General features: G+C 33.4%; 1 protein-coding gene and 1 non-coding gene across 2 annotated transcripts; both read right to left on the bottom strand.

Annotated features, from left to right (window-relative positions):
* Positions 1-806: 806 nt before the first annotated feature.
* Positions 807-2,784, bottom strand: LOC104733831 (polygalacturonase-like). The gene is made up of 4 exons (XM_010453376.2): positions 2,254-2,784; positions 1,841-2,130; positions 1,450-1,678; positions 807-1,259 (listed from the first exon to the last, which is right to left on the bottom strand). Exons 1-4 carry the CDS (start codon positions 2,713-2,715, stop codon positions 1,035-1,037), a joined length of 1,206 nt encoding a protein of 401 aa, XP_010451678.1. The 5' UTR covers positions 2,716-2,784; the 3' UTR covers positions 807-1,034.
* A 3,820-nt stretch (positions 2,785-6,604) lies between these two features.
* LOC104732594 (uncharacterized) lies at positions 6,605-8,480 on the bottom strand. The gene is made up of 6 exons (XR_015573706.1): positions 8,432-8,480; positions 8,117-8,251; positions 8,040-8,070; positions 7,739-7,996; positions 6,992-7,660; positions 6,605-6,917 (listed from the first exon to the last, which is right to left on the bottom strand). It is a non-coding gene; the product is annotated as an uncharacterized LOC104732594 (transcript).
* Positions 8,481-13,809: the final 5,329 nt, after the last annotated feature.

The raw sequence follows: 13,809 nt of genomic DNA on the forward strand, positions 1-13,809 counted from the left end.
CCCAAGAAACCATAGTCGGAGACAAATCATCGTCAGCATCACCGTAGATACTATATATGGGTTTAGAAACCATATATTTCTCTTGAATGTGCCAATTTGCTTTGTGATCCACCGAAAAACGCCTTCGTCGTTTTGACTTTTGCAAACGACTATGCACCAAACTATCATAATGACGAGGTAAGAAGTGTGCACATAGCTTCTGCTTAAGTTTATCCCAAAATTTAATAGGGCTTTTGCTGGCTTGCTTGCGTGTTTTCTTCACATGTTGCCACCATGATGCGGCTTGTCCTCAAAATTTTTTAACCACAGGTCCACAAGCGAAACAAATCCATCATCCGAAATGCTTTGAAACTCCAAAATCTCTTCAACCTCCACCAGCCAATCTAGTAATAAATCACTAGAAAATCCACCGTGGAACTCCAGAATATCTACCTTAAAATCTGGGAATATCTTCGGAAGGAAATTAAACCACTGTGATAAATCTGATACCAACTGATAGAGAGCAGAAGCTTAACAATGGACGAGAACACTAGATGTCCAGGAGAACTCGGATTCACGAACGGATCTTGCTTAGAACGTCGTAACTTGACGAATAAGCAATAAGGATAGGGCCGACATTGGTGTCGTGATCGTCGGAAAGATGCGCTGCATCATTAATCTTCTTTCATCCTCTATTTGGGTTTGTTGATCGGAACCATGAATCATGATATCACCATTCTTATTCTTTTTCTTGCTCTTGATATAAACACAATATCCTTTTTATGGTATAGTTTAGACCACCTTTTTTGTCTTTTTTTTTTCATTTCTTAAACAGAAGAAGAGATGGAACTAAGATCCCACAAACTTGGAACAACAACTGAAGTACAAACAAACAACTAAAGAGATCATGATGTGACTCCCTACTATTAATATAAGTAGATCTAATAATTAGAGAGACTTGGTGAATGAAATTTTGATTGGGTTTCTTCAAATGTACATATATCATTTCAACCCCATCATTGTATCTTTATGATCTTCATTGATTTGAATGTGAATCAGAAGCAGGCTTGGGGTTTGACCAAATTACCAAGAGTACTATCACCAAGGACATTGACACATGAAGATTGTGCAGTTTCATTAGCATATCTCAAATTAATGTCCTTCATTCTTATACGTGTGCATGGAGTTTTAGAACTACAGTCCAAATTTACAGCAATTTTCGTAGCCGATGTTCCTCTTATGCCTTGATAAATTACATCGTTTATCCTCACTCCCGATTCCTAGATCATTGTCATCAAGAAAAGAAATTATAAACTGAAATGCTTAACTCCTCTCTAACTCATGTACATTGTTTTTTCCCTTCATTAACACGTATATAAGTTGTGAGAGTAAACGTTAATGCATGTAGACCAATTCAACTCATCTGCCTTAAGATAACAAAATTTTGCACCTAATAAATAAATAAGTTACCTGAGAAGGACAGTTGATGTTATGAGGGCAGTAATGTTGGTCAATAATTATGGGAAACTTGACATTGAACATGAGAGAGTCTAAGAACCGAACCCTCTGAACAAAACCAGATGTTGGATTAGCCCATGACTTGATTCTTAATCCATTGTCTGTTCCTACAAACACTGTCTTCTTCACCGTCACATTTTGAACTCCTTCTTCTTCTCTATCCTTTCCCAAGCTTCCAATGCTTCATTTTATATAAAAGAAAATTTTATTTATTATATACACACGTTCGTTTCATATGGGTGCATATATAGTGTATTATTTCACAAAAAAATATATGTAATCAAAGAATCTATATTTCACATTGTAAAATTATAGTTTTCTTTCTCTGACATATGGGACTCACCTGATTCCATGACCAGGGCCACATGTGACTCGTTCGACCCACAAGTTCTTTGTTCCAGGGCCAATAGAGATACAGTCGTCACCGGTTTTGATGGAAGCGTTACGGATCTCGACATCGGTCGATAGCTGAACATGGATGCCATCTGTGTTAGGACTTTTTCCATCAGCCACGATTTGAATATCATCGAGCTTAACATCACGGCATCGGTTGATGACAATGTGGAACATTTGGCTGTTCAGTGATAGTAATCCCTTCACCTTGATTCTACTCGACTCCACAAAACTCATTGTCTACATCATTCACACAAACAAAAAAAAAGAGTCAAAGATCTAGGGTTTTGTTCAAAAGATATTGATAATTAAGTTCTTGCAACACTATTCTAATTTTGTAAATATAAAGGATAATGGGCGTACCGTAGCACCAGCTGGGCAGTTGTTGCTAGATGAAGCTTTACAAGACCACAACGAGGGTCCCTTGGGGTCGAGAGAACCACCGATAACGGAAACTCCACTGACTCGTTCAAAGCTGAGCCAGTTTGCTTCTTTCCCAAGAAACATGTAATCCTCCGAACCAACAAGAGTACCATCGATCCTGAAGACAATATTAAGACTCTTGCAACCCACACCATTGAAACGAACAGGGCTAACCAGATACCGTCCTTTTGGCACGTATATAACGGCTGCATCAGTGGATCCGCACGCTGCATCCCATGCCTTGACAAAAGCTGGAGCTGAGTCAACAATACCGTTAGGTTTAGCTCCGAAGCTCAACACATTGAATTGTTTTGTTGCATGAGATGGTCTTGATAAAGACAAGAAGAGGGCTATTGCAATAAGGATGTAAGCGTGTAGATTTGTACTTTGGACCCTCTCCATTTTGTTTTTGCTTAATGATATGGAGAAATGAAAACGAGTTTCGATTTTCTTGGCAGGCTGATTGAGTAGGAAAAGGTAATAAAAGAGTTGATGGTAATGACTAGGTATAGTAAGGTTTATATATACTATGGATTTGAAGATTAGAGTATATTGAAAGAATTGTTGGATAAGGGGCAAATAAAAGTTGCTGCGTTTGAAGCTAATATTAAATAGGGTGACAATGACACAGCGCGTCTGCATGGATTACTTAAGCTCTAAACAATAAATCTAGAGTGTCTTTGTTACTCGATTCTTTGTTTTTGTTATAAAAAAATAATGATAATAAAAAGTTATTAAAATTGTTAAATAAAAATATGGTATACAAGACTAAGAGTAATTAATGTTGCAAATATTTAATATTCTGGGAGGAATAAAAAAACTAAAAAACTTTCTTTTTTTGGATAAACATTTTTTTATATATAATTGTGAATTAAATTTCTTTTCTTTTTTTGGACAAACTTTACTAAATAAATAAAACTATGTATTGGCCTTTCCCATCAAAACAATTTAAACGACGACTTAATTAAACAGGCGCAGCTTTCTTTATTTCGAATCAAACTATCTTTTTCGTTTAGAATTTAGAATTTACATTGAATCTTTTTTAAATCTTTAGTTGAAAGATATCCATGGCCTTTTGTCGCCTCCAGATTAGGATATATTGAATCAACATATGCTTAATTAACTATATTCATAGATACAGTGAATCCACGAATACTACAATAAGAACAAAACAATTTTAAATACATTCTAATGATTTTTATCATATAGTACAACGGATTGGCGCAAGTATTTAATAAAGATTACGTTAAAGAATGTTACTGGAACTCTCTATACATATATATACTTTTTTGACAATAGTGTGAAATATATTTGAAAGAAAAAAGTTGTTTTTGACATAACACTTTTTTTATATAAAAGGACATATTTTTTTTCCACTTTAACTCTTCATTATTATGTTCTTTTTCATTTAGGATTTGTGTCTTTTTACCATTATTTCCGTTTTCTATTATTATTATTATGATTATTTTTCATTTCTTTGTTTCAAATAGTTGTATGTTTTACTAATAGTTGTGTTTGTCTAAAATTTCTATCTATTTATAATTTATTTAAATTTTAAATAACTATATATAAAATATTTCATGGTATAAATGTAAAAAAATGTTTTCAAATGTGAAACCGTTTTATCAAACTTTTCTTTTTAATTTTTAACTGTAGGTTATCTTTTTATTATTATTATTATTATTATTATTATTATTATTATTATTATTATTATTATTATTATTATTATTATTATTATTATTATTATTATTATTATTATTATTATTATTATTATTATAAATCTTGTTCATGTATATTTTCACTAACCTATCCATCTATCAGTCATTTATGTCTTCCCCAATCTATATATTTCTTTAAAAACAAAAAATTCAACAATTTAAGCCTTCAATGAATCCAAAATTTAACAACCAATGATTTTCAAGTATTCAAAAAATTATCTAAACACACATTAGTTTATAACTGAAAATTTTCTATTATTTTCAAAGTTCTTTTGAAAAGAAATTTTGATCAGTTTCTAGAAATAATTCACATATTTACATCACTATATCATACCTATTTGGTATGTACATTTTTTACTTATAGTCATTTTAATAAGGGTGAGTTACTAGAATATTGCATAAAAGCTTCCTTATTACAAAAGTAACATACAATTGTTTGTAATTACTAGACTAACACATTGTACCTATACTACCCCTGAAATTAGTGTTGGGAAAAAACGTAATTACGGCTAATGCCATTAGAAAAAAAAAACATTGGAAGTTGGGACTAAGTCTACCGATCCTTTGATGGTATATTTATACACGTGGACTGATTAAAGGTGTACATCAGATATTTTTGGTACACTTAGTTGTAGTGCTGGTACACTTAACCGTGGACGTAGATGGTACACTTAGTTGTAGTGTTGGTACACTTATCGGTCGACGTATATGAAATCGATTCGTTAGATTAAGTTGGTAGAGGAATTTCCCTTTGATGATAGACTTATGTTTTTAGCGCGTGTAGCAACAAACGTAAAAGGGTGGGAAGATATTTATGGTAGACTAATGGGCTGTTGCGACAGATTTATGTGACAGCCTTCTCTCCTTACAGATATTTTTGGTATACTTTGTTTGTTTTTTGAATTAGTTTTTGTAGTGTTGTGGTAGGCTTCTTGTCCGTGGTAGATTTAGTAAGCAAGATTGACAGCTGTAAAGTCTTACCAGAATAACACGAATTTGTTTGAGCTGGCAAAGACAGTCTAGCGTTGCGATAGACTTATTGGAGGAAGATCTAAACAGGTTTGCTGTTCTTCCGATTAATGGTGTTCATGTAATAAAGTTTGTAGCAGATTCATCAATCGTGTTCTGTTTGTCGGCCGGAGCAAACGTCTTTTTCCTACTCAGTTTCGGAAATCTTTCCTCTGGGTTCATCCATGGAAGAGCAAGATATCGTTTCGGAAATCTATATAACTCACTTTTATAGGTTTTTAATTTAGAAATCAGATGTTGAGACGAAAATCTATAATAGTTGAGTAAAAACCCTACAAGTGAAACCAAAAAAATAGACATAAGTCGTGAAAAAATAAAGTGAGGCAGAGAAAATTAGGGTTTTCAGTCGTATGTTAGAGGTAGAAGACGAGGATATTATGATAATTTCGGATTCATTAAACCTAAAATCGAACGTGTACGTACATATGAACTTATACATATATAATGTTCTTGAGATTAGTGTACGTACATAACGTTCTTTTGATTAGTGTAGGTCCATAAATCCGTTTTAATGAACAATATTATTGTAATTTTGTAGTCATCTTCAACATATCTTCTTCTACAACCCTAGCTAATATTTTCGTTGTTGTTCACCGGAAATGGAACAAGTAAGAGATGTTACTAGAAAAAGTAAGAGATGTTACTAGAACAACCTATGTAATTCGTAATTGTTTATTTATCTATTATATTTTCGAGAGGTAATGAATAATAACCACACAAAATTACATTTTAACTCTAGAGGATAATATTTAGATAACATAAATATATAATACTCAGTTCAACTAGGTACAACTAAATATATATTTAGATTTGCATTTATATTTAAAATATGAAAATGATAATTAAGGTTTATACGAATTTCTTTACATATTGAACTATTAAAGAACTATGTTTAATCAACAATACAAGAATTAATCACTTTCTAATACATATTATCGTTTTCACATAAAACACTCTTTATAGTATAAGGAAGACTTAGTAAGGGATCACCTCAAATGAAGCAAAAGAGGTGAAAACCAAGTTTTTATGAACATTGTGTTATGAAAACCTTGTATATGCTAATTAATAGTGATAAATCTTGTGGCCAACTGCTAATTAATAATTTATATTATAGTCCAATTGAAAATATAAAAAAGTGCAAAAATTCAACTATAAATATGAGAGTACAACTGGACAACTATGTATAATTATGTGTATACCAAATAATTTTTTACTAATATCTTGGACAGCAGATGAATCCATTACAGGCGTGGGAGACGAAGACGAAGCCGGAGAAGACTCCATAAATAGCTCAGTAGCTACTGAGCCAACTTGATATGTTTAATTCCTAACGAAACATGATAAAACATATTTCAGTAGCAACTTCAGAATGATATTCATTGGCTGTGTTTCTTTTTATTTTTCTTCATTTGGCTACCTTCGAAGTTGGGTTCCACAAACTGGCCTAAACCAATGCAGCTATCAACGTATCCAAAGCCAGCATTGCTAAACTCATAAAAGATGTGCAAGTTTTTGCCTGCATCTTAGCTCAACGATTTAAACAATTTATTAAACATTAATCCAAATAATTTTATTAGCCTTACCAAAGAAACTAAAGAACAAAAAGCTTGGAAATCCACTAATAAGAAAACATGAGGAAGATAAATGTAGATTTTGCAGAATTTAAAAAACATAATTAACAATGGATTAGTCGCAACTTAGAGATCATCCTCATCTTCAAGTCTCTTCTTCCTTCACCTTCTTTGAAACCGGGTCCCCTAAATCAGTCTCCTCTTTCACTTTCTCGGCAAACAAACTCCAAAAAGCCGTGTTCAAAGCAGAGGATGTCACCAATGAAGCTCTCAACAAATTCAAAGCCTAATTCAAAGGCAGTTTCAGTCAAGTTCATATCAAGTATAGAGGATCAAAAAGGGTATACAGGAGAAGTGTACCTTTGCATTGCTTATGCTGATTTCTTTCACCTCTAGGTCGTCTGCGTGACTCTGAAACTTCTTCAGTAAGCCGACAGTGGAGCACGAGTTAGATGTAATGGTCAGATCATCTAACACGGTAAACTTTCTTCCTTTCTTCAAGAACCTGTAACATTGAGTAGACTTGCTGCTGCCAGAGGATTTGGGATCCATCAAAGCCAGTTGATCGAATCTGTATTTGGGGTAGCATACTGGAGGCTGTTGAGTAATGATACCAGGCAACTGCATCTGGAAACTATAAAAAGGGGGAAGCGTGCATATGGAGTTTGACAGTCCAGTCCCCTCTTTAGCAGTCAGTTCCTTGAAGCTTCTACACAAGTTTCCAATGCAACCTAAAGAGATAGAGCTGCCAGAAAATTCCAATACAGATTCCAAAGGGAAAACAAGAAAAGAGAAGAGGAGCTCAACAAATTCCTCTGCGCATTCCACATATAAAATCATCATGTCCTGCTTCCTCACTATTGCTTTCAAAGTTATTACCTTTCCAGGTTCTGCTTCCTCTTCTTTCTTCTCCAAACATGGACTGAACGATTTGTATATCTTCTTCATACCTTGTGGACTTTGCTTGTTCAAGAAAGTGTCCGTCGAGGGAGCATTTGAGGTGAATATACATTCCAGCAGAGTAAGTACCTGGTCCACGATTCAGATATAGTGAGAGATCAAACGAATAGAGCAGGGATGGGTGACACGAAGAAAAGAGCAACATACCTCTTCCAAACCGATATCAAGAAGCATTTCACCAAGCTTATTAACATCAGCACAACCTACGGATTTGAGCTTCTCCAGGACAAGTTCAGTAGACTTGACTGCTACTTTCAAGTCATCAGTCAGTATGAAACACCTACCACTGACAAAAATACACCATTAGCATCACTTTGACTCCAGCCAGCAACTTGTTCTTTGTTTTCTAATTGAATCTCCTCGCTCATTAAACTACCGCAACGACAACTTGAGGTGTTAAAGTAACTGTACAACAAACAAAGATGTGGGCACTTAAAACACTTAATGCTCTTTTGTCAATTTTATAGATGTTGTGAAAACTTCAGAAAACTGTATTTAATAACCATTTCAATCAAATCCTTATACCTGCAACTTCAAAGGCAGTGGCACCTTTGATATTAACAGAGCTAACAGCGATAGTTTCCCCTGGAGTCATAGAATGAGCAGAAGCTGATTTGTCCCTGCAGATTCCACAATTCACAACAAGTTCAGAACTTTTAACTAACCAAAACGGAGGTGAACAAATCAAACCCAAATTAACAATCGGATTCGTTCGTAACGCACGTTTGAGGAGCACAAACGGAGTTGTCGTAGTGAGAGAGAGAGAGAGAAGAAAGGGAGAAATTTAAAAAATTGGAAGAGAGAGAGAGAGAGAGGTTGAAGAAGAGAGTCTGAAAGCACCGACGGTTTCGGTTCTTGAGATTGCTCTGTTCATCAAACTCATCGCCATTGTATCTCGCTCTATTATTGTTTCACACCCACTGTTGAAGATCGGCGATCAGCGACTAAGGAGGTTGAAGAGAAGGAGAGAACAACCCACAAGTTTTGGTTTATTCACAATCAAACCGAAGTCTTCGTCTAGGAGATTTTTTTTTTCTTTTTTTGCTAAATTTTGTTGTTGTTTCGGCTAGGAGAGATGCCTTTGCCCACTGCCACTTCCACACCTATTTTTCTCTAAGTTCCTGCAACAATCAACCAGAAAAAAAAGAAACTCACGCAAAATAAAAACTAGATCTACAATTTTGCTCTCTAGAGAGAAAATGAACAGTGAGCTCACAGAACAATTATCCACCTCTAATAATTTTTTTTCTTTTGCCTTGATTTTAATTGAAGAAGATGAATCAAATTAGAAAGAATTAATCTCATGTTTTTTGCCAACCCAAATTTAAGTTTAAGAGAATACCAAAAAATTCTGGAATCGATTCTCAAGGTTTTTTTTGTTCCTTTCTCTTCAAAATCGAAAATCTCAACGTGTTAGTCTAGTAATAAACCTACTTTTACGTAATATTCTAGGTAATTTCTAATCCTAAAAATAATTTAGAAAGTCACATTTTCAGACTATTTCTAATTATAAATATTCTTCATGTAGATTTTCACCATGTGTATTCATTTACAGTTCATGTAACTTCAGTCCTATTTATTTGAAGTTGCTAAAAAACATTGTTTTCATTTAGGGGGTTTATATATATTAATAGTTCAACTAGGACCGGACTCGCGGTACAACGCGAGGATATATTTACAAATACATACAATTCATAATGGATTATAATATAATACATTTTTATTTCTTTACGGTGAATAATATATTTTATAATAAATTGGGATAAAATAGTAGATGAAGAAAAAGCTGTGTAAATGGTAATGTTATGAATTTTAATATAATAAAATATTATAAAAGAGATAAAAACTCAAATTATCATGAATTTGAATCAAATAATAAGTAAACAGCATTAATGTTTAAAATAAATACATGAAAATATGGTGTCACCGAAGAGGCCTTTCTCCCTTACACGCGGAATTACAAGCACTTATCTGGGCTATGGATTCTTTACTAGCCGCTAGAGTTGTTTGTCAGGCTTTTGAGACGGACTGTGCTGAGTTAGTTGCAATGGTGCAGACGCCAGACGATTGGCCCGCTTTCTCGACTTTGCTGGAGGACTTTGCATCACTCCGAACTTCTTACCCTTCGTTCACCCTAGTCAGGATCCCACGAGACGTCAACGCTAGGACGGATTGTCTGCCTCGATCTTCAAGATGTTTAACCTCAGAATCTTCTTTTGTAAACTCTTATCCTTCTGTTTGGGCAACCAATCGTGGAGTTCTCTTTTAATTTATTAATGTTTGGTTGAAAAAAAAAAATATGGTGTAAGTAATTAAGTTTTAGAATTTTGTAAACAATTATCAGTATAAGGCAATGATCAATTTAGTTGCCAAAATGAAAGCATATATAATCTCAGACATATTATTTGTAATTGTTTATACACTGCGTAATTATTGTGTGTAAGTGTGTAACATAAACTATATTTTTTAATTTTTAAATATTTTTGTATTAAAATTTTATTCAAAGAAAAAATGTAATAATTAACAAATCATATATTTCAGTATGCATAAAGGTTATTAGCACATAATTTTGTTTTGTATAAATTTAGTGTTATTATATTTATTTTAACATGGTGCATAGTTCACTAATTTAACAACAAAGAGAATTTATTTGTATAATTTTAATTATGTAATAATATAAAAGTGGTAAACTACTATAATAAAAAATTCTGATTTAAAAATTGTATAACACAACATAAACGAACTGAGAGAGTACAATCGAATACTTTAATAAATATAATAAAGACTACTCTATTTAAAATTTGTGACGAACTGATCAATTCAAATACATTTTTTTGAGCTTTCCCTTCATAGATAGTCTATATACTTATTTAACCAACCTTTTAAATAAATAACCCTATTCCATGTAAAATATTACACAAAATGCCACTGTATTTTAATACAAAATATAATAACAGAATCTTAATATTAATTTATTGTAACCTGAAAATGATTATCCAAAAAAATAGTAATTATTAATTTATTAGATTACAAGAAATCATTAATAAAATAATTTCGAAATTTTTTTAATACAATAACAAACTATTTAGAAAATTAGAAAACTTAAATTTATTTATAAAACTAAGATTAAATATTTACATATCTAAATCATTTAATAATAACAAATATATATTAAAATTAGGATACAACATTGTTTATATTTTAAAAATATATCTATATACTTATTTAAGCTATGTTGTTAAAAATTTAACCAGTTCTGATGTGACATATTACGAAAATGCTATTATATTTTAATTATTCTAATAACTAACAAAAGAAAAGTTTAGATTTGTTTACAAAATAATAAAACTCTATTTATTGTTTCATAAATCTTAGGAAATAATAACAAACTATTTAATTGGCTAAAAACTTAATTGTTTATACACAATATTCACTATATAAACAATACTAAGTGTATAATATTGATAATATACATAACCTAATTGTAATTTCCACCTATAAAATTTATATACAACATGTTATACCAATAACTTCAATTTGTAAATTTGGTATATTAAGATCTCTAAACACGATCACATCAATTTGTAATACCAAATCACGGGTCAATACATGTTTTGTTGGATTTTTTTGGCTTTACCGAATGTATAATTAACGAATTTGATATTACACCAAACCAAAATAATAGTACCAACTACGGGTCGAAATCAGAGTATGACCTTAAGTAAATTAAATATACGATTTTATAAAATATATAGAATTAATAAATTTTCTACTATTATTTTGTAACAAACAAATCCAAATTTACATAAATATTTCCTCACGCTGATAACATTATTCTACAAAATATTAACGTGTATTTTTGAGTCGGCTAATAAAACAGGTAATTAGACGGGTAACGAGACGCTCAAAAATTAAATTAATATCCGATACTCGATCATTATTCGTGGATAATATAATTATTATACCCTTCACTCGACCTAAAGCTGCGGATACCTTTTTCGGGTCGGATACAAACCGAAAAACGGATCCAATACGGGTATCGGTAGTAGTTTCCAGGCCTACCTATTAGTAGTTTAATATGAATCAAAATTCACCATATAGTACTATATTATATAACATGTAAATGAATGATACAACATAAACATAATATTAACAAATAACAAAATTAAAAAAAATTCTCCCCTCACGTCGGATTTGGGATTTGTCCCCGATCACGTCGGATTTGGGATTTGTCCCGTTGGATTCCCGTAGTGATGGATTTCCCCATAGTTCTATTTTTACGAATTTAGATGTCCTGTTTTGGAGGGCGCCGATTTCTTCGGATGATAGGTTGGGTTTACCGTGGCTTGTTTGGTCAATTTGGAAAGACAGGAATAAAAAAGGTTTTCAGGGTTGTAAGGCAGAGCCAGTGGAGATTTTAAACCAGGCAGCTTCTGAAAAGTTGTTATGGGAAGAGGCCAAATCTTTCATTGCGGCTCCTATTGATCCATTATCTTTGGAGTCTCGGGATCCTGTTCCCCGGTGTCAGATTGATGGTTCTTGGAAGGCTTCAGATCCTCTGGAAGGTTTAAGTTGGTGGTTTTGTAGCAGTGAGGACTCAACATTATTGTTAGGAGCACGGAGTCAGCGACGCGGTCCCTCCCCCTTACATTCGGAGCTGCAGGCGTTGATTTGGGCAATGAAATCTATTTTGGAGTCTGGTGTTGATTGTCAGAATTTCGAGTCAGATTGTGCTGAATTAGTGGCGATGGTGCAATGTTTGATGATTGGCCAGCCTTCTCTAACTTACTGGATGAAATCAGTTTGCTTCGTTCATCCTTTCCTTCTTTCCATCTATCCAGGATTCGGCATACGACCAATGTTCGAGCAGATTGTCTTGCACGCTCTTCAAGATCTTTACTTTCTGTAATTTCTTTTGTAAACTCTTATCCTCCGGTTTGGGCTACCAACCTTGGAGTTATTTTCTAATTAAATGTTTGGTTGACAAAAAAAAAAATAATAATAATAATTCTCCGCGCTACCAGCGCGGGTTATTATCTAGTTCATTATTAATTTGCAACCAATTCACATCTGAAATAATATAAAAACAAAACTTTAAGTATAAACAATGTCCAATAAAATACAAAAAGAAAATAAGAAAATGCAAATATATATATATATATATATAATGACGTTATGGGTTAAGTAGATTGTTTACCTTTGAAATATGATATTTTCCAAAGCCTAGAAATATATACGAAAGGATCATATTAGATTAAAACAAAATAAATTAAAAAACGTAATCTCTATATATATATATTTTTTTTTTGTCAACCAAACATTAAATTAAAAGATAACTCCAAGGTTGGTTGCCTAAGCCGGAGGAAAAAAGTTTACAAAAGTAGATACAGAAATTAACAGTCTCGATGAGCGAGCTAGACAATCAGCCCGAACATTGGATGTACGCGGAATCCTCGTAAACACGAATGATGGAAATGATGAACGAAGTACACTAAGCTCATCCAACAGGTTGGAGAAGACAGTCCATTCATCGGGGGACTGCACCATCGCCACTAGTTCAACACAATCCGTCTCGAAACTCTGACAATCAACTCCCGCCGCCAAAATGGATGCCATCGCCCAAATCAACGCATAAAGCTCCGAATGTAAAGGTGAAGGACCGCGTCGCTGACTGCGTGCACCCAATAACAACGAAACATCCTCACTATCGCACAGACACCAGCCTAACCCCTGACACCAGGGGCCCGGGTTCCGAGCCTCCACGGGTAAAGGATCCAAAGGAGCCGAAGTGAAGGACTTTGCCTCCTCCCATAATAACTTATCAGTAACCGCCTGATTAATGACATCACCTGGCTCTACCTGAATACCCTGAAAAACTTTTTTATTTCTATCTTTCCAGATAGACCAAACAATCCATGGGAGGAGTAAACTTGTATCTGTGACTCCCGACTGGGAACGTGCCCACCAATATAGGAAATCTAGGTTCGGATAAATAGAACCATAGGGGAAGCCATCAATGCATAAGTCCAGCGGGGACAAAGCCCAAATCCGACGCGAGTGGGGACATTCAAAACGAGCATGATTGATAGTCTCCACCACCAAACCACAACGTTTACATAATATCTATATTAGTAACATACAATATTAGAAAGCAAGAATAAGAACTATAATTTTTGAAACAATTTTGCAAATAAAGTTTTGATGGAAAATGAGATTGA

Source organism: Camelina sativa, chromosome 12 (genome assembly GCF_030686135.1).
Source record: "Camelina sativa cultivar CO46 ecotype springtype chromosome 12, ASM3068613v1".
Classification (NCBI taxonomy): Eukaryota; Viridiplantae; Streptophyta; class Magnoliopsida; order Brassicales; family Brassicaceae; genus Camelina; species Camelina sativa.